This window comes from Sinohyriopsis cumingii, chromosome 13, assembly GCF_028554795.1.
Source record: "Sinohyriopsis cumingii isolate HCF-2022 chromosome 13, ASM2855479v2, whole genome shotgun sequence".
NCBI classification, from domain to species: Eukaryota; Metazoa; Mollusca; class Bivalvia; order Unionida; family Unionidae; genus Sinohyriopsis; species Sinohyriopsis cumingii.
Window position 1 is genome coordinate 39,445,298 of NC_142973.1, and position 27,494 is coordinate 39,472,791.

The 27,494-nt window shown below is 33.1% G+C and overlaps 1 protein-coding gene across 1 annotated transcript; it reads right to left on the reverse strand.

Moving 5' to 3' along the window:
• Positions 1-26,147, reverse strand: LOC149785252 (neuropilin-1-like). Its single transcript, XM_089979099.1, has 9 exons — positions 25,696-26,147; positions 23,366-23,444; positions 22,197-22,370; positions 21,276-21,404; positions 15,953-16,152; positions 14,863-15,015; positions 4,753-4,906; positions 3,887-4,012; positions 1-3,184 (listed from the first exon to the last, which is right to left on the reverse strand). The coding sequence occupies exons 1-9, from the start codon at positions 25,990-25,992 to the stop codon at positions 2,835-2,837; spliced, it is 1,662 nt and encodes a 553-aa protein (XP_089835225.1). The 5' UTR covers positions 25,993-26,147; the 3' UTR covers positions 1-2,834.
• Positions 26,148-27,494: the final 1,347 nt, after the last annotated feature.

Consider the following 27,494-nt stretch of genomic DNA (forward strand, 5'->3'; position numbering starts at 1 on the left):
TTAGTTTCAAACGCCTTTATTATTAAGGCTCTGAGTTCCATAATTATTTATTTCATATTTCAATGATTTTGCTATTCTTTGTATAAACATTTTCCCAGTTGAAATTACTCATAGCACAACACAATATATAAATAGAAACAAAAATTAGTTTTGTTTTCTATTAAGTTTCTATCAGCACAAGAAGAGTGTTTTGGTCAGGCATGAACAAACTGTTTTCGACCAAATTTACATTGCGTTACTTTGTCAGCAAACGGCAAAAGCAAAAGATACAATAATATAATTAAATACAAAATTATATAAACTATTTCTTTCCTATCTTAGTGTTATCTAAGTCATTTAATTTCTACATTAAGCTTTGTGTATATAGAGATAGAAGAAGGTTTCTTTTCCTACGTTATAACAAGATATATTTCATTGCGTGTTATCAAAAACATTATATTTGATAGTTTTCATTCTCCTTTTTCAAATTTTTCTTGGGTTTGTCATATTGTCTGCTATTCTCAATTGTTTGCTTTGTTACCAGCCTATGCTATTAAAATAAGTAACAGAAAAGACTAAAAAGCATAAAGTGAGAAAAAACAACGAAAGAAATGACGGTATTGTGAATGAAATCCAAACATAATCCTAAAATTCAACATACAAGACCTAAAACTTTCAAGGTCTGAATAACCTTTATTGGAAATCCAAATTATACCCAACGCTGAAGGTGTTTATGTGCCTGTGGCGGTCTGTATTGTGATGCTGTACCAACAATCTTCCGTTGAAATACAGTAATATAATTCCAGGTTTGAATTAACAATAAATCACAGGTAATATCTCTTTCCAAGAATATTACTTTTTATGAGCACTCTATTTTTCACGAGAAAATAATCACTGAATTAAGTGATTTGAAGAAATAAATGCAAGCCATAATTAATTCCTGGACACTCAATAATAGAAACTGATTCTGCTAGATCGAAAAGCACCAGTGAATACATTTTCCAGCAACAATATTATATAGTCATCCACTTAAACTTATGTCACAATTAACATTTTCTAAAACAGTCCCAATACCTAATGGAAAAAAATCTTCAAAAACTTTCTTAATGTTTGCAAATTAACTTCTTAGTCATTATTAGAATGTTTGTTAATTATATAATCTAACCTGAACAATATCAGGTACACCAGGAAAACTGATTCAGACTCAAATAAACATGTTTACTCCTGTTAATAATGATTCTGATATTAAACTCCAACACATAAAGAATATTTTAGTTATGCATAATTTGTTACAGAATAAAAAATATCAACAACTCAGGTCAAAAAATGAAATAAATTTAATTCTGGACAAGGTTAAGTCCAACACAAAATGTTATATTATAATAGAATGTAATGAAGTAAAAAAAATGAAAACTAACAAAGAAACAATGCAAATTAAATACACGCAACAGCTTTACGATCACAGGTTAATTATCAGTCATAAGAAAATTGTTATCACTCATTGCCATTTAATTCATTTGATTGGCAGACAATTTTGTCAGTTTTAAACAGTACAGTTTATACTTAGAATATCCATTGTCCGCCCTTAAAACTCACCGATGGTATTGTTTAAACAAAACCTTGACCTGACGTACAGTGTTATGCAAAATTGTCCCATTGTTTATTAATTGCACTTTTCTCAGATGTATATCAAGTCATTGTTTCCATAAATACACATGCGAGAAGTAAATTAGTTTCAAAATTTAGAATTAAGTGGTTGCTCATGAAAAAAGCACTGCACATTCAGATAACCGTTTTCTTATTGTAAATAAATATGACATTTTTTATATAAATTTCACAAACTTCAGGATATATTTGCTTGCTTTGTGCCAGAATGAAATTCAAATGTAATATTTTGCTATTCATTCTGGCTAATCTAGTTTATTTGCCAAAATTTAATATGCAGACGTGATCTGTTCAAAGTGCATTACAGTAAAATTGTTAGGTGAATAAGATTTTGTATCATTAAATATGGCACTATATATGAATTACAAGCTGTGTTAAAATAAATTGCATGACTAGACTAATGCAAAATGCAGTTCATGCCTGTTTCGTTTTTATCTTTTTGTCCTTATGTCCGTTCTTTAAAATCAGCCAATTAATGTGAATTTTAGTTTTGTTGGTTGAAACAAGCATATTGTCTTTGACTGATTTACCGAATTTCAATTGTATTATTGCAGTTATTTTTTTTTCACTTGTTAATTTCACCTTACAGTAATAATATTTTCCTATTACACGATCGGTACATCTCTGGCTTTGGTACGCTGACATTTAATATACTACTGTAGCCCACAGGGTTGACATCTGCATTACCAGCATAAATTCCCATCGTAGCAGCAAAAACTCTAGTAATAAAATAATAAAAACACGAAAAAATACACTTGTTTCTCATATACATGTTTCACCCGAATTACAAGAGCAATTTGTTTGAAAACATCTTAATATATAAACAATCCTTGCAGTACAATATTCATAGATGCCAAAAAAGAACATACAAACATATAAGGATACTCATCAAAACACGTTAAGACATAAATCTGTTGATCACGAAATAATACATCTATTTGCAAAGTAAGTGGAACAACAGGCAAATTAGAAACATTTTGCAAGTACACTATTAGCATCTCTGAGAAATAAAGTTAATAATACACTATTAGCATCTCTGAGAAATAAAGTTAATAATGATTGTTTTCCAGCAAATATACGACATGGTCCATTGAATAAAAAGAGAATAAAATATTATGAAGAAACGGAGGGAAAGGCATCATATAATATCTGCATTGTTCCGAAAAATGAGAGAAACATTGAAATTATATTTATGAGCAATCGGTCTCATTTAATTTGACATCATCGATTGCCAAAAAGCCACGAGTGGCACTGGTCCAAACCCCTTCGATGACGATCTGATAGACACCGCTCTCAACTCGTACTGTTGATAAATTCCATTTTTCAGCAAAATTGGTATGTGTCGTGTTTCTCAGTTTCTCTATACCATTCTCACATTTTACTGTGATGACATTAAGAGATCCGCCATAATGTTTTGATGCCGTGTGCCAGAGGTTTAAACATCTTGAAACGTTGGACTCTTTAATGCTCACCGAAATCTGAGCAGTCACGTGTTCCTGTTCATTGGCGGTAAAGTACATGTAGCTGCCCGTAACCGGATCTACACAGAAATTAGGATAATACAACAATTATTGAACATCTTCATAGCTGTAACATATTTATTGTTAATCTTAATAGATCTGTGTTATTTTTTCCATAGAAGGATAAATAGTCGTAATTATAAAACATGGATGAGAATCATCCTTAAAGAACAATATTAATTAATGAAGTCGACCGATTTACCTGATTTAGCATCTTAAATCCATCTCACGGTTAAATTAAACGTCTATTGAGGTCTTTAGAAGCATCCTATATCAAACCCTGCCTATGATGCTTAGCTGAATACAAGTTTTAGAGCGAGATTCTTTAATATTTTCAGGCATAGAAATCACCAATACAAATATCATAGTATCACATTCCCAAAGATTCATTCGTTTATTCGTTCGTTTGCTTTTCTTTCAAGTTTGTGCACCTCTTATACTATAACAGCGGAAGTAATATTAGATCTGAGCGACAGGTACCAACGGCGTTGAAAGGAATGAATTTGTATATATTCAAGCACCCATATAAATGCGTTTAACAAAAGGTATGTAGTTAAGCCGTAAGTTAGGTAGTCATTTAGGTTGGTAAACACATAGAACTATCATGAAGGACATAAAAAAGAAAATATAGCAAATATGTGATATGCTGTTATTAAAAGACGGGATTTTAAACTGTAGGATATTGAAAAGTTCGATAAATGAAAGTACTGTGGAACTTTTACCCCCACTATAGGTGTGATCATTTGCAGGTTCTCCTTCAATGTTATATGGTTTTCCAATTTGCCATTGTAGTAAGCTTCCCTCTTCGTGCTGCCACCCACATGTACCATTTTCAAAGTCACAGTCAGCTGGGAGAAAAGATTCGTATTATTGCAATGAAAACTATTGTCATCGTCCTTTCTCATATCCTTGTATGATTGATGTATCATAGTGATTATAATTAATTTATTATTATTAGTAGTAGTAGTAGTAGTATTACTATTATTATCATTATTATTATTATTATCATTATTATTATAGTATTGTAGTAATCATTATCATCATGATCTAATAATCCAATAATCACATACTTTTGTTAATGTCATTTCATTATATAATTACAGTATCATACATCCCTTTCAACATATATAACACACTTATTTTGCAATAGTAGAACCTTGAAAAGTATACGTTTTGGTATCTTCTGAAGTGACTAATAATGCTTTACATAATTTACGTGTCTCAAATTAGTCCGTTTTTTACAGTCGTTTCAAATTATATATGCTCTATTTACGTTCGTATTAAAGTATCTAAATAAAATGTATACCAAGCGCACTGGAAAAATATTTCCGAATATGAAAGTCAGACATGGATTACATTCATTCATATGGATATCTGTTGGATTGACATTTGTTTCCTTTAATTCTTTTGTACAGGTAAATATGAACTAAAATGGCAATTTCCTCGCCGAATGATTAATCCAAATATAGAGGTAATTGATTCAAACACTAAACACAGGGACATGTGAAACATTATTTGTGGATGATCTTTGTTGCTTCTCTATAACTACTGTTAAAGATATATAATGCATCTGCATATCACAGGCTACCTGAATGGAGTTTACTTCCTATTACATCAAATCGTAAAGATATATGACCGAAGTAATCTTGAGGATTGATTCGTATGTACTGGGCTTGGATTGGACACGGTAGCTCATTCGTCACTGGAGTATTTTCTTCTCGTACAGTATTCCCTTGAAATATCTAAAAGCAAAAAATATTAACTAAGGTTCATAATATAAATACCACCAATATATGTTTTGACAGTGTTACTCACTTCATTTCACAATCCTGTTTTATAATATCCAGGTTATGTGGGCTTTAAGGGTTCAATAATATATTAACCATAATATATGCTACTGTCGGGAAAATGACTCAATCTAAAACATACATAGACATGACAGTAATCATAATATAGCGTGTCTTGAGCGATATCATAAACCATGTCCATTTGTTCGTACGACAAATGTCTAAAAATGTTGCAATCCAAAAACGTCTAAATGGTAAGATTTTAGGAGTATTGATTTTTTCCTTCAGATCTTCAAATCGTTATTAGTTGCTGGTCTTCTTTAGAAAACTATGATCTGATTTTTTCACAATAGTGCTTAAATTGTTCTCTGTCACAAAACAAAAACAAACAAGAAAATAGCAATGTTAAGGGACGGAGATTTACAGGTTATATTCAAAGATGATAACAGTGGCATATATAGCTGTAAAAGTGCATTTGTTTTATCAGTACAGAATGAAAAAGGCATCAATTAAATACCGTAGCTACATTTAACCTTATACACTTTCCACATAGGTACTTGAAAGCTGCTTGTCTTTTGTCCATGACCTTGACCAAAGTTCTTCATCAGACCAAACAAAAGCTTCCTTGATTCTACAAATGGTGTATGCTGAACATTTTTCTTCTCAGCCTCCAATGACTTTCGTAGTGGCCAGTCTCTCTTGATGTAGTGGGAATCTCTCGCACGAATATCCGTTCGCAGAGAAAACAACAGTACTTTGTGTATCCAGTTTCAGATCAAGCAAGAGAGCAAGAACCTTGAAATCGCCACAAAGCTGCCATTGATTATGGTCATAGTTTCTGCACCTCAAAAGTTGTTTCATGTTTTCATAGGTTTCATATGGACTGCATGCCTGAATGGAATTTATGGCAAAACATGCTGAAATACAGATTTAAGACTCGTATTCGATGAACCAACGAATAGTCTCCACTCATCTGGATCATGAACGATGTTGAGGGTTGCCATCACACCATCGACGTTGTTGCAGGCTACAAGGTCGCCTATCATGAAGTAGAATAGGAGAAGATCCTTTTGACGGTCATGGAACATGGAAACCCAGACATCATCTTCCAGGAGATTACAAGGCTATAATCTGGAGCCAAAGCAGTTCTGTCTTACTCTTGGATAGTTTGATATCCATGACAAGGTCATTCACCTTGTATTATGATGTGTGGAACAGATGAGGAGGTTGGGAGAAAATGTGTGTCATGTGACATTGATGGTTCAGGACTAGAAGTTTCATACTCTTCCTTTGCCTCGTCTAACTCAAGTAAGAATGACCCTGGTGCATCGGGAACCGGAAGTCCTTATCCTTGCGGTACTGGGCGTATAGCTGATGGAATGTTTGGATAATACACAGTCCACTTTTTCTTCTTTGACACACCTTTCCGAACTGGAGGCACCATGCAGATGTAACAATTGCGGATATCATCAGTTGGCTCTCTCTAAATCACTGACACTGCAAAAGGCATATATTTCTTTTTCCTGTTCAACCACTGGCGAATATTTGTTGTACGAGTGCTGCGTCTATATGTACGGCCCACCTTTTGTCCTGATCTCAAATTTTGCAGTCAAAATAAAGGTAATATGCTTTCTTAACCATGGTGGTTATACTACGCCTTGTAATGCAAACGTCACTTCACTAAAAATATAGCAGAAATTATCTACATTGTCCACACAAGTAAGAGGCGTCTCTGCTCACTTTGGCTAATCAGAAATGTGTTCATTTGCAAAATCAAATACTGACAAATAAGAGCGCACGACACTGTATGAATTCTAAAGCTGATATAGGCCAATTTCGTAAGCTAAGTTCTGATTGCATCGTCTACGAATAGCATTATGCAATGCATGTCGCAATACCAGATTCAGAATGCATCTTTCATTGTTTTGAATAAAAAGCAAGTACTGTCCATTCCCAGTGATATATTTATTTATTGATTCAGTCAAAGATGCATTTTAGTCATTTATGGTTTAAACCGAGATCCCTCTCTTTTATGACTAACTTATCATCCACCATTCTCATGTCAATGGTCGTATATACTGACTCAGTATCATATCTTTAAAGCTAGAGCAAATAGACAACTGTAAGCATCACTTTCGTTCTCAGTGATCCAGAAGTAGTACAACCAAATTTACTGTATTTATTTCGGAAGCATTTTTGCTGTAGGCCAATGTAATTAGTTCATTCCTTATTCGTATTCTTATTTCATATGTTTTTGTCTTAATATCAGTCTGCAGATGTGTTTAATGGTAATTTCATCTTAATTTGGAATAGATGATTGTTTGGAATATTCATTGGAAATGTATGGTGTTCATTGAACTAAAATAATATTCTTTGACTATTGTGAATTTATTCAGAGGAGTTCATATGTCATTGTGATAGATCAGGACTATTGGCAGACGAAAACAATATTCGTTCGGAACATTCGATTCTTTAGAACTTGTGATAGAACATTGGAATTATTGTAGATTTAATTTATAATACTTTAATTTCCTCTTAATATTTAATTTGTAGAACTTTCATAATTAAATGATTTGTTCACTTTTACAAAACTTGCTGGTTTTGCTTACTTCTTTTTCTTAGTTTATGACCATAGAGTAGTAACAATTGCATACATTGTCAAAAAGCAATTAAGAAATGGTAGGTGGGTGCAAAACTACAATTTCTCGACTTACAAACCTTGTTTTGTATTATATATTATCAAAGGGGCCATGCATTATAATGGTTTTAAACTTACTGTCTTCAACTAAAACATATCAGTTTCATAGACTAGACCCATTTTCGGCGTCAAGCTTAAAACAACAAATGTATACCTATTTCAGGTTATTCTTGAACTGGTTACAATAAGAGAGCTATAAAACATATTTTCCATCACAGCATTAAAATATTTTGGATGAAACTAAGACATTATGTCAACAATATTTAACATTCAATAATTTTTACAGTACTAGAGGATGAACTCAGACAAATCTGTTTGGAGAATGATATGGAAATTACAAAATTTTCTTTCAAGACAATGGCACCGTACAGTCAACAGGTAAGACCCAAATAATAAAATCCATCATAACGATCGTGCGATTATGATGCAAATAAATCATGTACGTACTTGTATTATATACCTCAAAGATAACTTAAAAAGAACTGTCAATATTAAGACTTCAGCAGAATAGCAATAGACAAATATTTTCACCTAAATAATAAAGAATACAAAAGACATAAACTGAACAGGATAAACATGTAAGCGAAAATATTATTGGTACTTGAACATTATTTAAGATTTATTTATGACAGATAGGACAGATAATACTGATGAAAGATGCACTTTTCTAGTGAGTTATATAATGTGATAGAATAATGAACAACAACAGCAAAACCAGATCTTCATCAATAACTAATTAATAAAATGTTATATAGTATCGGAAAGCTAGTCAAAGGATTTTAACGCATGAAAAACACCGAGTTCAATGATTTTAAACCAACTTTACAAATGGAAACAAATCCATTTAAAATTGAAATACACTAACGACAAAAGACGAAGTGGATCAAAGATTTTAGCTTTAAAAGATGGATATAAATTAACAAAAAGGAGTTTATTAATAAAGAAAATTAAGCAGTCTGATGAAACCAGACGTTATTAGTAAAAGCGTATTGGTTACTTATGGAAGAATTCATATTCAAGTTACCACGATTACACGAGTAATCACAGTATTATTATAGATTTTAAAAACACTTTCATCAGGATTAAAAAAGTTGAATGTAATCAATAGTAATTTCCTTCAACTCAAATAAAATCCCTAAACCATAGCAGAAATGTTTTCTAAAAATACGCAACCCCAAAACTGAAAAATGGATTTAACAAATCAGGCTCGTAGTCTTGTTTTATTAGTACTTTTAGTAGTGCAAAATCTGGAAAGGAAACTTATTTTATTGCATTATATTTGTATCAAAATTAAATGAAAGTTTTGCTTATTTGAACGTTTGAAAACGCAACTAACCTTTGCAATATAAAACTTAAGAAATATTACGTAATAGAAGACAATAATTAGGGCTGATATAAAAGAATGCACGTAAATAATGTTCCCTATGGTATAAGTTGCAACTTGCATTTGCTATATTGCATTTACTGTTGAAGCATGACAGAAGAGTCACGCGTTTTCGAGCGGAATGATTATTAATGATGTAGAAATCGTAGAAAACAACTATTACATAATTCATCCTGATGGAACGGATTAACAAGCATGAGAAAGTCGAAGGAATTACTGTTGAAATAAGGTGGTGTTTGGAAACAGTGCATAAATGTAGCGAACATGATTTGGTTACTCATCACACGGAGCAGCATTGGGAGGATGTGTTTGCTTTGTTTGAATCTACTGACTAAGAAGATAATATAACAATTGAAGAGGCTAGGCAATAGATGAATTCTAAAAACCTCTTAGCAGGAAATTGCTACGGTGTTATTCTTTGTAATGCATACGGGGTATTGTTTGTAATAAAACATTTTTAAATGAAGCACGTATTATTAAAGCATACCACCTCATATGCAGGATAGAACAACAGCTAGAATCAAAACTCTGAATCCAACACATCATAGATTATTACAAACCTGGTGGTTTTAGGAATATTTTTACGTAACCGTAAAATGAGTTGCAAATGACTTAGCAGTAACGAATTTAGGTAGACTGAATGCTATGAAAGCATCATCGCCATATTATCTGGAAATGATGATATTTTGAAATTGAATCAATAGAATAGTTATATGACATGAAATGATATATTTCTACCTGTGTCTACAAGAACAAGTATAATATATTATGAATGAAAAGTTTAGAAAGTTGATAAATGGGGCACCTAAAGCACAAGACACTGTAACTGAAATTATTCATGTAAAGAACTAACAAATATTCTTTAACTTTGAAATATTAGATAGTGCAGTTTATGTATTTGTACTCTTTCGCTAGATCTGAAATTCAACATAAAAAATTACAAAGCCTCAGAAGTTATAAAAGATGGCAATAAGGATTGTGTGCTTGAAAAAATACCCATGCATTTACTTCAATTTCCATGACTCACTGAATTATTAAGGACGCATAAACGAAACAGCTGCTTTCATTGGCGATTGTACCACAACTACAATTAATGTTTCAATAGCCTCAATAGCCATATGAGTCATCCCAAACATGATACATTTTCCAGATTGTAATTAAACACAATAAATTGTCTAAGCTACAAAATTATTGCTTCGATAAACATCAAGCACATAGAATATAACTCAGTGACATAAGTGTTAATAACAGTTACGCCTAAACATTACAAATCTATATGCATCTGATAAATATACGTGCTTATAAATTGCATGGTACAAACTTTAAACTTATCAGATGATCATTTGCAAACTAAAAAGCAAAATACTGTATATGCTCAAAGAATGAAAGATTCGGAGTGTCTTCAATGCAAGGAGACGAGAGCAATCCATACTGTGATCGAAGAAAGCCATATAAATCACGATTGGATTATGGAAGACAATAATGCAATGCATAGGTTTTTTTTAAGAAAGCCGTGTAATTTGTGATTCCAATAAGCAAGATAAGAATGCAGTCGATATTGTGCTTGAAGAAAGCTATATAATCAACGATTGGATGAAGCATGAAAAAATACAGTACATCGAAAAATCGATATAATCGACCATTGCATGAAAAAAGACATGAATGTAATGAATAATCTATTTTAAAAAGTCCTATATTTCATGTTTGCATGAAGCAAGACCTAAATGCAGTCCATAATCTGTTTTAAAAAAGCTCTATATTTCATCATTGCATGAAGTAAGACAGAATGCAATACAGTGTGTGTTTGAAAAAAGCTCTAAATTTCATGACTGAATGAAGCAATGCACGAATGCAGTGCATCGTGTGTTTGAAGAAAGCCCTATAGTTCATGATTGCCTGAATCAAGACAATAATGGGATCGATGATGTGTTTGAAGAAAGCCATATTATTTACGATTGCATGAAGCAAGAGATATTTATAAAAAAAGATTAAAAAGAACAAACAAAGCAAACATTTCATTGAACTTGAGTATCAGTTGAACAATAGACTATAAACTTACTGACGTTGTCCGATTCAACGTAATATTTCTCTGTCTCACCTTTTGAGGGCACATTGCTGACTTACAATAAAGTATTTATCGCATCAATTAGTCACGTATTGCTGAAGATCAAGTACGCTTTCTAATCAGAATTAGATAGATCAAAATGAGACAAGTGCTAGATATTTATAATAACATTAATAATAATAATAACAATAATAATAATAATGAGGACTTTGCATAGCGCCTAATTTTTACAAGCTCTAAGCGCTTTACAACATTAGACAACACCTATAACATAAAAAACATATATAATGAAATGATTACGGAAACCAAACACTATGAAATTAGAAAACATAAACAACATGCTGAAAGTATTTAAGAATAAAAACATTATTGGGTTTTTAAGTTTGTTCTTGCAGATTGGCTTCGCTTCTTTCTGTTACATAGTTCAAGACTGTAGAGTAGTAACATATATATAAGCCTCGTCCGCTATCTAACTATCTAATTATCTGTAAAATATTTTAGCAATATTGCAAATTAAAGAAGACAGACAAATGTAAATGCACATGCTGAGAGAAGACAAAGAGAAATTCAAATGCAGAGAGAAGAAAGGGAGAGCCAGAGATAGAAATAAAAAGTTAGTCCATTTGCAGATGCAAAAGGAAAAGAGAAGGGAAACAAATGCAGAGAGAAAGAAGATAGGGAAATACAAATGTAAATGAGAAGAAACGGAAAGCAATATAGATTAAAAGAATTAGAACTGGAAGGTGGAAAACATGCCCGCCTTTACACACAAGTTCAGGAGTTCATGATATCAGAAAAATAAGTTTACTGCCTTTTTCAGGAAAATGAAATTTGAGAAAATGGATGAAAACTGCAATGGCCAAGAGAACATTCGCCATTATTAGTACAAAGTGGACTTACTGAAATAAAATCGCGAAGTTCACACCTTACTATCGTTACAACAAAGCTTCGATTATCTTGTCATTAATGAATGTGTCTTGAAGGATTTATGAGTTGGTACCTGATGAATACCAACACAAGTTTAGGAATTGTAGAAAAAGAAACTAGATAAACCAGTGTCGAATGTGTAAGGGAAAAATAACAACTATTTGATATTTGGTGCTCAGCCAAGAAGTTTGATCAAGATGAAGAAACTTTGGAAAATACTGCTCACAAATCTGACGATTATTCGTTGACTCACAAAGTTTCATTTCCCATCATGTATTTCTCACAGCAGATTTTTTCGGTTAAAAGAAAATATGAGTCTCATACGAGCACTCCCAAATCTCAGTTTGGCACAACATTTATCAATCATTTAGGATTTCAAATTTCTTCTTATATGTACTTTTAAACAGAATAAAAGGCTGATTGCTACAGGCTGACAAATCAGCACAGAAATAACGACAAGGCAATTCAAAATAACCTTATTTCAAATCGTCATGTTCACGTCCTTTTTTTACTGTAAACAATAGAGTGTTTGGGTCAAATAAACATCAGTTTGAATCTATGAGAATTACGAGTCATTCATGTCAAAAGGTTAAAATATTAAGGGATGTACGAGCTTCTCAGATACCTTTATTATAAGTAATTTGCCTTTGTCAGAGACGTCGTCTTCTATTGAAAGTGTTCATGTTCAGGAAGTAGACTGGGGTTTGTTAATGTTCTTCTCCGTTATGTCAGTTTGGCACCATTCTCAACAGTGAATTCATTAGTTAAAGAAGGAATTTATTTATAATCGACGAATAAGCTTGTGCTTAATCCACTTGTAATTGGCAATACCTTGTTTGGATCAGAAACGTGATCCTATTTAGATTAAAATCATTAACTTATATCATGCGTGTGCAGTTACCAAATATATGTTAAAAAGAGCTCTTGAGAATAAGGTAAATCAGGAAATTATTCTTTTCCCTGTCACATTTGTTGGTCGACCATTTCGATCAGCCTCTTTTGCTACTCATATTGACCAATCAATATATACTGATGACAGTGATCCACTGTTCTTTAACCATTCTCTTTATTCTAAAAAGGGCGACAAAAGACGATCATAAATTGTCGAACATCAACAAGATCCTGGTATATCCCGTTTGTTTCTGAGGGCAATTAGCGCAAATTAGGCCGCACATGTACCTGTCTGTTATTTTGTAATAGAAATGGCTACCTTATGAGAAAATGGAGACCACATGAAGTATCCGCTGGTGTCGAGTGGTCAGTGAGATATCAAAATGTTCCTAAATCATATCGTCAAGAGCATATTATAAACGAGCCCATGAAACGTCCTAGACTGGTCATTTAGGAGTCAGTAAGACTTATTACAAAATCTGGAATCACTTTAATTGGCTTAAACTTAAAAATGATGTTTATAAGTATTGTTGATCTTGTCACAATTGTCCAATGTTAAGAAAACCCAAACAAAAGATACATAAGGTACATGTGCAACCGATTCTTGCACTTGACGAACGATTTAGTAGAATAATAATAAACTGTATTGGTCCCTTCACATAAGACTAAGTCAGGCAACTAATCATTGTTAACAATAATAAATTCGTCCACAAAATTCTAAGAGGAAATTAAAAGTAAAACCACAGTCAAACCTTGTTCTTTTATTTACACGTTCTGGCCTTCCCAAATCTGCCCAATCTGATCAAGGTTAATATTCTATGTCTGGGATTTCCAAGCAAGTTAAACACGAATTAGGCATTCAACAGTTTAAGTATTCTGCATACTGATCTGAAGATCAATTGGCTTGAGAAAGAGTTCATGAACGTCGAAGAATATAATTCGGTCATTGAAAGAATGCAAACGACATAAATTATATTTTTAATACTCCTGGGAGGAGGAAACATAACAACTTTGTCATAAAAATGTTAAAGAAGTATCTTCTTAGATCAGTGAATTTAATGATTATTTAAGCGATTGAATGCAATATCGGACAGTAGTGACTTTGGTGTAAGCAATTTTCGGAAATCAGAAATTATGAATAATCTGGACCTGAAACTCTCACATCTGCAATAAGAAGAAAAACACGAACAAATAAAATCTACCATGACGTTGAAACAGTAGATTCTACACCTGTGGAACACCATCCTCACAGGATGCATCCCTGCAGCAGGATTGTTTGAAAACAAAAGAAACTCAATATTTGCTGGAGAACGATTTCATAATAAAAGTAACCCGAGTTCACCTTGTATTTGTGTGCCTAACCCAAATAATACAATCCGTATGTATACCGACTATAGAAAGATCAACAGCGTCACCAACATATAGACATTTTTCCACAACCGCAATGGAATATTTGGTTTTGATATTCGCTATCAGTGAATTCCCTTACTTTCATTAACAAAATGAAACCAAACGCAGAGAATGTTAAGGTTGATTTTGATGTCGCATGAAAACGACTTTGATGTTAGACACATCAAGAGAAAAGATAATTTGTTTGCAAATTTTTTCTTGCGTGTGTACATATATCATATTGCTTTCTCTATATTTTGAATGACTAAATCCCAGAAATTTATTTTGTTTTCTTCCAGGTGAAATTTAATGGCGATGATATTGTATTTCATTTCTTTAAAACAAAATCGGTAATTTTATATTGTTATAAGTTTAGATAACATTCCGACATAAATTGATTTTTATGTGTTTCACGGCGTCGTTCACGACGCACATGTGATTCATTTTCGTGCTGTTTACTTGATAGAAATTAAGATGAGTGTGCACCAGTTCTAATGATAATTCATTTGGAACCAATGAGGAATGAGAGAAAGTATGGAATCCATATCGAATCTTACCATGTCTTTGTCATTGTGATCCAAAACGGGATTAAACGAGAAACCGTCAACGCTATATAGTACTTTGTACGATTTTATAAACTGACGGTGACATATCGGATCCCTTCCTTTTGTTGTGACAGCTGCTACAGACTGGGCATTTTTCATGTTGACCTACAACATTGATAAATGTCAGATCAGTAAGTTGACACACAAGCAGAACACACAACATAATTTCTGATGATGTCTTATTTGCATCGAGCAATGCTTTCAACAGTACTATCGGCACAAAATACACCTCATTAACATGAATTACTTTGTTGATCTTGACGGCGTAAAAATGAATCATTATCATCGGTCCTGAAACATCAAATTTACTAATGACACAAAACATGTCGTTGTACGAAAGAAAACGTGGCAAAATATTTCGTATGTGATTGATAAGGATAGTTACTAGAAGCAAGAATTTCTACAACAATTAAACTCTATAAACGAGAGCTATCATTGTAAACGAAAGGCATTTTCTGAATGTAGGTTTATAGGGTGTAAGATGGAGATCCATTGATCAATGGTATCAATGGAAGATACTTAAATTGGATGTAACCAGTCGATGGATAGCTGAGTTTTAGGAATGGATCTTCTGTGCGATGCTTTTTAAAAAAAATAATCTGCTTACCAATGAAAAAGATAAATTCGGTATGGTCCTTTGAGGATGTCAAAGGTTAAATATATGCAATCCAATAACAATGATATATGAATGTTCCTTTCCTGACATGTAAATATTGCACCATTGGTACTTATTTTATCATTATGCAATTGTCTCCTAATAATTCTTAAATCTTGACCTCATATGAAATTTATAGGTTGTTTATGCTGAATTTCGGTTGCATCGTTAATTCAGTCGTCGGCACAATATTTTTCAGTGCCTGTTACTCAGTTGAACATTATGCTCTAATGTGAAGGCAAAATATATGTACTGAGCAATTTAAAACGCAATTAGAAAAAATTTAAACATATTATGGAGCTGCCTTGTAAATTGTATACCGAATCCATTCCAAGGTACCCCGTCATATTGTAAAGTACTATTATGCCTCGCATAACGTGGACTCACCTGAATAAACGGCTGCTTGTCGTGATCCTGAGCGGCCCAGCAACCACAACGAACAGTCGTAGAAGATGAACAATCCTCCTTCGAATCAAGTCGAGCCAACCATGGCGCATGGTTATCGTCATAACTCGAAGATGCCGTAAAATGGTCATTAGGAATCACATCTGGGCCAGAAATAATATAGTTACCGCGCCCTAGGAACCCTAAAATTATGAAATGTATTCATTAATGTAATGCATATTATTATTGCTGACACTACTACCTTCTCTTTGTACGCGTGTACAGCAATTGTCTCCTGGCGTTTTATTGTCATTTTGCCAATGTATATATTTATTAAAATAAACAGTAAAATATTGAGGATAATACTTAACACACTACTACGAATGATATCCAATGTTCTAATGCCTTTGACACTCCATAAGAAATTGTGTTAAACATCATGCGAGTGTGAAGTGATAAATGAAGAGCAATCCCATGCACAGTAGCAAAATCATGCACTAGCCCGCTAACCACTACAGCGACATCAATACCATTCCTGGAGGAGAATGTGTTCTTGAACAACATTTTTCATCTAGATATATATCTGAAGACTTGAATCACAAAAGGTGGCGAGTTACGTTACAAACGCACAACAACATTGAACATATTCAAAACAGTCATTTTTTTTTATACTTTTCTTAATAACCAGTCAAATACATTGTTATGACTAGCACGGAACTTTATACAAGAACATATCCTTGTGTTACGAATGAACATAAATCTAGAGGGTTTTGATGCATCGTATAGCGTTACTTGCTGCTTATGATTTTGGTCTTGTCTATTTCAAAATACTGCTCTCTGTTCACTCACTGTAGCATACAGAGAGCGCATGCAATGTGTGCTCGTATGCTCCGTTTTCTCAGGCTGTGTATTTGATGGTACTTACATTTACGGTACTTATACTGTTAATAATGTCCAGATAGTCAAAATACAAATGAACGTTGTCAGGAAACTGTCAAGTGTAAGAAAGCAATCTTCGATTGTGGGAGCATCTAAATATGTCAGCCTTTATTCTAACATTATATTCGTTCCAATTAAGGAAATTATTCATATATTAAAATTCTTTGGAATTTATACTAATGTTTCTAGAAAATGAGATTTATGTCAACTATTAAACTTTTTATAAGTTTTTTCATGTTAGACATAATGTAGCATACAGACAGTGTAATTCAATTATATATTGTGTGGATTAAACGATAAGAAAGGTTCGATTTTTATGTCTCTAGTGTGATCATTTATGTCGTAGATATTATAGTATATTAACGTGGCTTTTGCATATTAATGTTATTATAGATTGTTCTTATTAAAACAGGTCTTGATGTGCAAGGAAGTCGGGTCATGTACATACATGCGTAATGTATATCATTTGTATTTTGCACCTAAGCCTCTTTCACCACACCGCACAGTCACTGTATTTTGAATCCCGGTAATGGGGGCAATTCAGAGACTGGTTCGATGTACGGTGCGGGTTATCTCTGTGTGTGAGGTCAATGCTGGCTCTGGACGAAAAATCCACGGGACAGGGTGATTGACTAGAGATCCTTCAGCAGGCTGATGAGTTGACTAAACGAGATATTTCTCAAACATTCGTCGAGTGTTGAATTGGGAGTCTTCATTGTCACAGCTCAAGAATAAACGATTACAGTTGAAGAATGAATAAGAAGGCATGACTGAAAATCATGTGTACAACAGCCAAACAGCCACGAGAACAACGAAAACAGCCTACTAGGATATTATTTGGAAAAATATTACATCATGCACATGTCTGGCGCGTACATATAATGCGACTCACAAGTTAAGATATTTCGTAATAATAATATTTAGTTTATGTATCCTCATGACACAAAACAATTGTATGCTTCAAGATGCGCTAGTGACGTTGTTGTCTAGTTTCCAGGCATATATTGAAAATTTATATTTATTCTTGACACAAGAGCGACAGTTTTATTTTTGTTTCAACTAGAATGCAATTCAGTTGGTGGCATATTTTATGTCCTTCTTGACAAAGATGCAAGGAAAACCAGCTTTACCAAATCACGACTCGCTTCAAGTACAGTGAAACAGTGAGGCGTCTAAACAGACGATCATTTTTGCTAAATTATCTGCTAACATGGTATTAGTTCTGTTCGATATATTTGTGGTCTTCGTATTGTTTTGGTACCGCTACGTATTAATTCTGCTTTGCTGGCACGATTAATTATCATACAAAATTGGTGCTGAAACAGGTAAATTCATATAAAATATACTCTTGTTTGAACAAGACTATAGTCACTCTGAGAACAAAACTAAAATTTACTATGTTTTGTTTTGAATTTGAAATACGGCTCAGATGAAAGCTCATTTGATGCATTTTGTTATAAAACAATCACAAACCTGCAAGTATTCAAGCACTCAGTTGTGGCTATAAAACTAAGAAGAAGTAGAAAACGATGTGTCACAAAAAACAGACACACAAGCCACATGTCATAACGAACATATACATCAAATCAAGAGCTGTTAAAATGGACCAAGCTTGTTCTTGAAAACGAGGTTGAACATGCATCAAATGATAAAGAATAACACAGTGCCGAATAAAACTAGAAACACGTGAAAGATGTGAAAGCAGTTAAATCAAGGACGACTTGTACATAATGTGCTGCAATAACAAGAGAAATAGAATAATGAAGGATGTCAAAGAAGCAAATCAAGTTTCACTAATTGAGCATCGGACGAAATAGGCCCTCTAAAATAGTGCCCACAGTCACAACGACTTACTCCTCATCTAGTGTACCAATAGTGATGCAATTAATGGCATTTTTTAGATCGATGAAATGAAAGAGGCCGAAGTCTTATAGGAGTAACCTATCAAGTAACTTAAGTTTCACTGGCTGACCTGAAGGACGTGTGACTTTTGTGTACATTTTTTATCAACTTTTATTATTCATGAGTTGTGTCGCCTCAAGTGAGAAGCTCTAGTTCGATGTGAAAGACATGTGACCAGTCAGACGCAGAGCTTGATTACCCATGGAGTATCAGGGAAGATATGCATAGTAAGTCTGTTTGTATGTACGATTGAAATGGTATAGATTAGAACTACTAGTCAAGGTATAGGAAATATCTACAACAGACATGACTGAACAATGTTCATCGGAGTCGTTGCGATCTTCGCTAATTGCTGTTCAAGAAAATATTAATAATAGGGTGAAAACCGGAAGACATGAGCCGCCAAATCTAATTGCCCGAGAGCACCGTAGTTATCCTAGTACTCAAAGTACAGCAAGTACGGGTTAAGATAGAATTTCCGATGCCACGGTTGCTTGAAATGTTCATGAGCTCGTTGCTTATGAAACTTTACGAACTGCATCACTGTTGTGTTGCCCATTTGCAACTTTCACCCGATTGTGAAGGTATACATGAATTCTCAATGATTTTGTCTGGAGGCAAAAATGTGAGCAATCAGAAAATGTATGTCAGGGGTGATAATTTCATGAGGCCGAATATGTCCGCAAGTGAATGCATGTGAATGGTCCAACAATTTATTACTATTTCTTTCTCTCACAATTATGGTTTCATCATATCCAATGTTTAATAGATTCACATATATGCTCCTAAAGGTCGTACTAAATACCTACATGCAAAATTATTCAGCAAAGAGTAATCCACAATGGGGGATGCAATGGAAATTAACTCGACTGCATTTTAACGGTCTTCTTATTTGAGTGTACACAATCATCATTAGTAAGGTGTAATGAAAATCGTTTGTAGGATTTTCATGCAAAGATCATCTCATACAGTGACCTTTGTATTATAAACAGCTGATTGAACCCAAGTCTTCATTCTCGACCGTTGAACATCAAACGTCTCAGGATGAGTAACCGAAATATTACTAGTTGACCTTGACCTGTACTATATAACCATTGTGTCTTAATGCTCGTCGTAAATTAAGTATTTAATGTAAACATAACTGTCAATCAGATATTGAAACGTTATTTGCTATATGTTCCACATTTTTCATTTCTATATGCACATATGTGAAAAATATATACTGTTATTTTTGCATGTTAAAATACAAACGTTCCCATCATGCCGTTCGTCACTGTCTATGTGTGACTACTAAGGTTATAAATGCAGGAAGAGAGCTAAAACAAAGAAATTGATATATCTTTCAGTTATGGGAATTGTTCTTGCGAAAGAAATTTTACTCAACGCCGTTCGTATTTCTGTCAACTTCCCCCCAGGCACCTTTACAACTCTGATACAACCGCTGTGATGCATTTCTGAATCTGGCTGACTTTGTGGTCAAACATGCAACATAATGCAACAGGTTAGTTCATCAAATTCCTGTCACTCTCCTATGTTGTGGGTACCTACATAATCAGCTTATGACAGAGTTGAAAGTGAGGTGAATTTATATAATGGCGAGAGACAAGTGGGAGTGGCATGGTGAAGGGTGAATGTAATATATTAAGGTTTAATTCAGTAGCAAGCTTGATATATAATTAAAAAGCTAATATACCATCTGGTTGTCCAAGAAAGATATATTGTAAGACATGACATCGACGCTCGTTAAAAGATCACTTATATTTGTATCACATGATTTTTATGTAGGGAAAGGATATCCTCCATGCATGTGATGACTGAAAATAATGGTATCATTCACTATAAGATTCAGGCACAAACGTTTACCTTTTCACTTCAGACGGGTTTTGCAGACGTTTTGTTGTTTTCATCCGACAATCGCAATCAATATTTCTGAATGATTTCATGCTTTTTAAAGAACCGGATTGCCGACTTATCTGAAAGACTTATTTATACATCCATTGTTAAGTTTTTCTATCATTTTTTTATTTCAACACATTTTCATGTCTTCAAGCTACGGTCACAAATCGAATCATCTGACATGGATCAATCTACTTTATATACTCTAATTAAGAAATATTAATTACATTGTCCGCCCTATATTCTATTAAGTAAAACAACTGCCGAATCAGATGTGCAATGTATGATACTGAGCAGTAGTGGAATAGATTTTCAACTGCTCGCCTCTTCAAATATTTGGCAGAAGATGCGTCTGTTTGAGCCATGAAGGAAGATCGCATACGTGTGTATCATTTACGTATTTTTTGTTATGTTATTTTAAGCAATCATGCTTCCCTTCATAAATGCCCATTTGGTACTTCATTCCTGTTGTAATATCGAGAAAGATATATTACGTACGGTGCGTAGAAAGAAAATTAAAAATATGTGATGAAGCTGGCTACACCTGTGCTGTGTTGCACAATTGTAGCTGAAAACATCGGTGACTTACTGGGTACGCATGCGTACTCTGCCAATGAATAGCTGTGGTTGTGGAAGCAAACACAAAGACCGTCTCTGCATTCAGATAACTGCTCTAGACATTCCTGGTTTGAAGAGCAGGTCTTTCCAATCGTGTCCGCTGTAAAAGATGAAATTCTAAATCCAGCCTAAATAAATATCAATAAGATCACTTTCTGGACAAATGCATGATCAAGAAGACAACATTGATTGATGGCAAATCTTTTCAACAAGATTTATTTCATGAGGACTCTTGTTTCGTCATACTAATCTAATCTTCCCTCTACCAAAACGAATATATGAACCTTCTGTAGACATACTTAATATGCATATTAATAAGTCGGGTAACAAATTAAATCAATATTAATGACATACTAACTTTCATATAATTAACATTGGAACATATTATGATCTGATGATTTCACGCCATACTAATTTATTAAACCGAAAATCTAAGGTTTATATTTTCCACTCGATATATTTTATATCGATATTGATCATATTTGATTTTACCTAATTGGATATTGATTCTAAATAAGGTTAAACATGTACTTACGTGCGCGACTGAAGGGAACACCAAATGTGCACTTCATATTTAAGCGTCATCTCTTTAAAGGTCTAAAGTGACAGTCAATGAAAAGAAAAGAATGCAAAAATTTTGTCCATAAGAGGCCGGTGAAATCATGTTAGCTTGTACAGGTTGCGTTACTAAACAAAATTCATTAAATTGAGACATACATTTAGGAATGTTTGTTGTCATACTTAAAGATTAACAAGGGTACCAAAGAATAACGTAGAAAGAAAGAAGAGAATATAGAACGAAATTATTCCCATCTCAGACTGGAAAGTGTTTTCTGGTTCTGAAATATTTAACGTTTCAAAGCTTTTGAATGATAGACAATAAAATACATACGTTTACATGTGAAGTTGATCTGTGACCAGCTCTCGTTGTGAAGGCACGCACTCACAGATTCCGTCTGATCGAGTTGCTTAAATCTTTCATTGCAGACATATTTTATACGACTGCCATTAGAATATACATTTCCCATGATAACAGCATTCGCCTTCTGTGCTGGTCTTCCGCAAGCTGAAATTTTTCAATCCAAAATTGTATTGCCTAATTTATTTTACCAGTTATAACCTGATCATGAGGAACACTGTGTATACACGGAGAAAACACAGAAATGGCGTTTAAATGGAGCATAATATGAAAACGGTGAATGATCATTAATTTATACGACATATTGATACACGTATTGCATTTTCGCTGTGGATTGATTATTGTGATTTCTAGTATTTCAATGCAAAGGGAGTTTGAAAATTATAACAGTAAAGAAATAACGCAAAAGGAATAGTTTATAGATACAGTTTAAAGACTCGATCTTTTTGTACTTCTGCAAACAGCCGATACTTCTCCCTAATTTCCCTCACCATTGTTTGTCTCTCATATTCTAAAACATTACATATTCATGAGAGATCTTTACAGTGGTAGGAAGTATAGGAAAAAGTACACAACTACATAATTTTAAAGGACACAGAGCACATTCTGATGAAAGAATAACTAAACATCTAATGTCTCATATCCGCTGATCTGAGCGTTAAAAGAAAAACAGGAAGAAAACGATTTTGGATTTTTTTTTTCGTTTCCCTTAAATCCTGAAGAAACAAAAACGGTCTAATAGCATGTAGTTATATAACTTGATAGTAACCACAAGATAAATAATTATAAAACAAAATACTAGATATAAGTGTTCTAATTTTTTCATCAAATGTGGGGATATGTTATTCAATAACTATTTTGCTGTACCTGTGAACCTCATAGTGTACAGTTCTTTTCTATCGCAGTCGTGTGACTGACTCTCCTTGAAACATTGAAATTACCCTTTCTAAATTCTAATGCATATTGTTCCATCTCAAAGTTTGAAACGGATACTCTAAGTGTAGAAATCATTTATCATCTTTATAATATACTTATATATATATATATATATATATATATATATATATATATATATATATATATATATATATATATATATATATATATATATATTGAGAGAGAGAGAGAGAGAGAGAGATGACCTGGTTGGTTGAACGGGACGACAGATTTATCAGCGTTTGACACAATCTTATAGTTATTACATCCAGATATGTCACCATCCTGTAGAGAGAAAAAAATTAAATGAAACCTAAGTTGTATGTCCGTTTAGACCGAGATAATTGTTTGTTTGAAATCGTTTCTTATTCTTGGAAATGGCTTCTTATTTTTTTGGATGTTACTGTCCATTTCTAAGAGAGATCTTGATAAATCCATTGAAAAGTGTAATTCCCCAGCTTTTATTGCGCCAAGTTTAGAAAGCCCAATTTTACATACGTTGTTATGCTGTTAGGACAACTTTTGTAACCATATATATATATATAAAGTTCAATTCCACTGTGAATATCTTCGAATTACCTTTTGATCTGCTACCCAAACAATCTTCCGAATTTCTCCAAACATTTGCAATATCGTGCTTAATGATTAATTATTTACTCCCTAGTTTGTGGTCATGGTATTCCAAATGAGGATTTATTCCCAATGAAACCGGTAGTAGTGAGGCGTATAATGATGGTCTCGTATGATATTAATTCAGACATAATGAACAAACAGCCAGCTTTGAAACAGTGACATTTTAAATGCAACATCTAACGCTCCTTACGGGAGAGTGGTCCGGAGGTTGTAACCTCAGTTTAGTTATTTGTGTCTTAACGATATAAATAATTCATCGACAAATGGAAAAAGAATAAAAGTCACGCTAAATAAAGTTTTATGACATTAGACCTTTATACTCATCTCTGTGACCTCTGGCAAAAAGTAAAGAAACTTAAATATTTCACATTTTTGGAATATAGACAAGTAAATCTAAAGTTTAAAGAAATGCACGCACCAGCGTGGAAAGAGAAGCGATCACAAGCAGAAGGACTTACAAAGAGATGGAATCTCAGACCCGATCAGTGAGCATAATCAGTCACTACCTAACAGTTATGACCGAGTAGCGTTGAACAATTGAAACTCCTTCCCAATTAACTTTATGACTGATAATATGCGTTAGTATCTCCTTTCTTCGCTTGATATAAAACATAGACATTTAACTCGTTCTAGTATGTCGGACGAAAGATGCTAAGAATTATATGTCTGCGTAATATCTGTTATAATTTAGAGACTAACAAAATTAATTTTCTGACTTATATGTCTTCTTTGGCAATTGTCATGTGCTCCCGTTTTATATATGAGGAAGAGATTCATTGAATCGATGGAGCAGTTAGGTATAAAAGCTCTTTCCCTAAAACAGTAGCTTATTTGTTTTCATGCAGTTTAAATGAAATAAGAATGCTAAGATATATGTATTTTTGTACAGAGCATTAGGGACTATTATCTGGTGCGTTTGTTGCTTTTATATCTCACCCATGTACATCACCACCAATTATTATATTTCTATTGCCACTTAACAAGAAATGACCAATCTCTAAAATGTGTATTTCAATTACGATAATTATTGAACGGATTGTAACTAATTTATATAAAATATTAATCATTATTCAACTAATTAATAATACAATCCACCGTTATATATGTTCCTCCTGATCGCAATATTCTAATGCTACAATCAATATATATATATATATATATATATATATATATATATATATATATATATATATATATATATATATATATATATATATGTGTGTGTGTGTGTGTGTGTGTGTGTGTGTGTGTGTATTTTGTTCGTGAACATTGTCCAAAAGCAAAGTTAATATTGTACTTGACAAGCGAGATTTATTTTGCAAACTAAATAGTACATAGCTAATATTCTAACATTTCTCAATGAGTATAGATTAAATATTCAGATCTTTATCAATGGAAGTAAACATGTTTACTTCTCTCTGATGCTATGATGTTAGTTTCTCAATTGACAATTCCTAAATGTATTTACAACTTTGAATGTTTTAAGGAGGAGGTTCACATACATCCTGGCTCTATTACTGTGTCTTAGCTTTTAATATAAAAGTGTTATTTTAAAATGGATTCGTTCTTACTTTAATATCTGAAGCAGAATCAATATTATTGATGTGTATAGTTTTTAATTTGGATGCATTTCTTTGTTTAAATTATTCACTGGAAATGCAAAGTGTTTGATACCATTCGAGGACTAAAACATTGATCTGAAGTTTCAAATTGTTAAGTGGTTTTCAGAATTGCTGCAATAATTGTTTAGTATGAGCCCCAGGTTGTGTGTCCGTCCCCTAAATCTCTCTATTTCATAAATTAGCAATATTAGTATTATATTTGTAAAATAGTGATTAAAAGCACTAGATGAGTAGGAAGTTAGTTAGGGAGATGGGAGAGAACGAGGTGAAAGAAAATTTACCATTTCGATATAAACTGATCCTGGCTGGTCGAAAAGTTCCTCTAGGGTATTTGATTTGTTTACATTAAGCCGGCAAGAGGTGAACGTTCTCTTATAGTTCACGGAGAGACATCTGTTGTTCTTGGCATTACATTCACACACACATCGCTGTAGAGAAATCTTGTATATAGTCACCAATTCTTCACCATTAAAATACTTGCTGTAATGTATTTTCACTCCCTCAGCGAGCATGCAGTAGAAATTCGTTGCCAGTGCGTAAATTAGTATTGTATACATAGCACATACGCACGTAATCATAATGAAAAAAAGATTAAATGCCTTGTACGATTAAATCCTGTTGATAAATACAGCCGCAATAGTGGCAACAAGCTAGAGCAGTCAGATGCAAGATCTCGTCTTTAGTAATCATATGTACAGCCCATAATTGTTCATATCCGAGGTATATATTACATAGTCTATTTACCTGATCTGACATTAGTCTGTAGAGATATACAGGAAAGCAATGAGGAGTCCAGCCAATCAAACGATATGTAACTTAATCATTATGTTACGTAATTCGTGATTGATTATAATCACAGATCCTGCTGACGTAAGTATGATTCAAATATTCGTGTTCATGCATCCGTAGAGGTAGAATGTAGTTGACTAAAATAAAGGGAGATAGAATTTTAAATATGCACACATGTCGCCCATAGTGCATGCAATATAAGATCTCTACGTTTCATCAAAAGCGTCTCCGAAGCAAAGCGTTTGTAAACGTAACTAAAGCAATAATTCATCTGTTGCAGCAGCTAGACCCAGGTGCTCTACAAAAAATTATGCTAATAATCGAAACCAAAAATTCATTTTAGCTCATATTCTTCGTGATTAACTGAGAAAGCTGCACGTCGACTCAATAAATACATCAGCCTGGTGCATAAATTATTTTAAATATGTTTATCGGATCTAAAATCTCGTATAAACAATAAATATAAAACGTTAAAAATCTACATTATGTTTGGAGGCCATGCAAAAAGAGAGAGTACCACATTGACAGAAAAACAACCACAATGAAAACAAGACCAACTAGTTTAAAACTGTAACAAACATATGCTTTAAAATGGAGATTATATTAAACTTAAGTTCATATTTCTCATTAATGAGTAAAAAAATAACTAGTATCTTATCTGTGTCACATTATGTATATTTATATTTGCAATAGTATGTAACTTTGTTGATGTCATTAGATTAACCTTTGTGTTTTGTGTCAAAAGCTATGATATCTTGAGAAATATTTGGAAATTTTCCTCATTTTCCACTTCGTCCAAATATAATATAGTGTAAATTTCTTCTATAGTTTAGTGATCTAAATTGATAGAGTGTAGTACCATCCCTTAATAAATGATTCACGTACGGCAATATTAAATATTTCTATGGAATAACATGCATTAAATGCTTCCTCACAGGTTACTTATTAAAACAACGTCAGAAATTTAGAAATATAAAATTGCCTAGGTACTAACCTCAATAATACATTACAATATTGATGCTTTCATTACAATATTTAAATATAACGGTCCAATTTATTAATAAAGGAAAGACGAAACTTATTCGTAAGCTAAGTATACAGATTTCATGCGAAGATACTCTTGTACATTACAAGTGTATCTTAATGCAAGTCTAAATGTATTGCTGTCAACCTTTTGTGACGTTTTTTGACAACCTGCCATTTGTGAACCTTCACTTCCTCTTTTCCAACTCGTTTTACCGACATTTTTCCAGACGTTAAAATGATCCTTACAAATATGAGATACATTTAA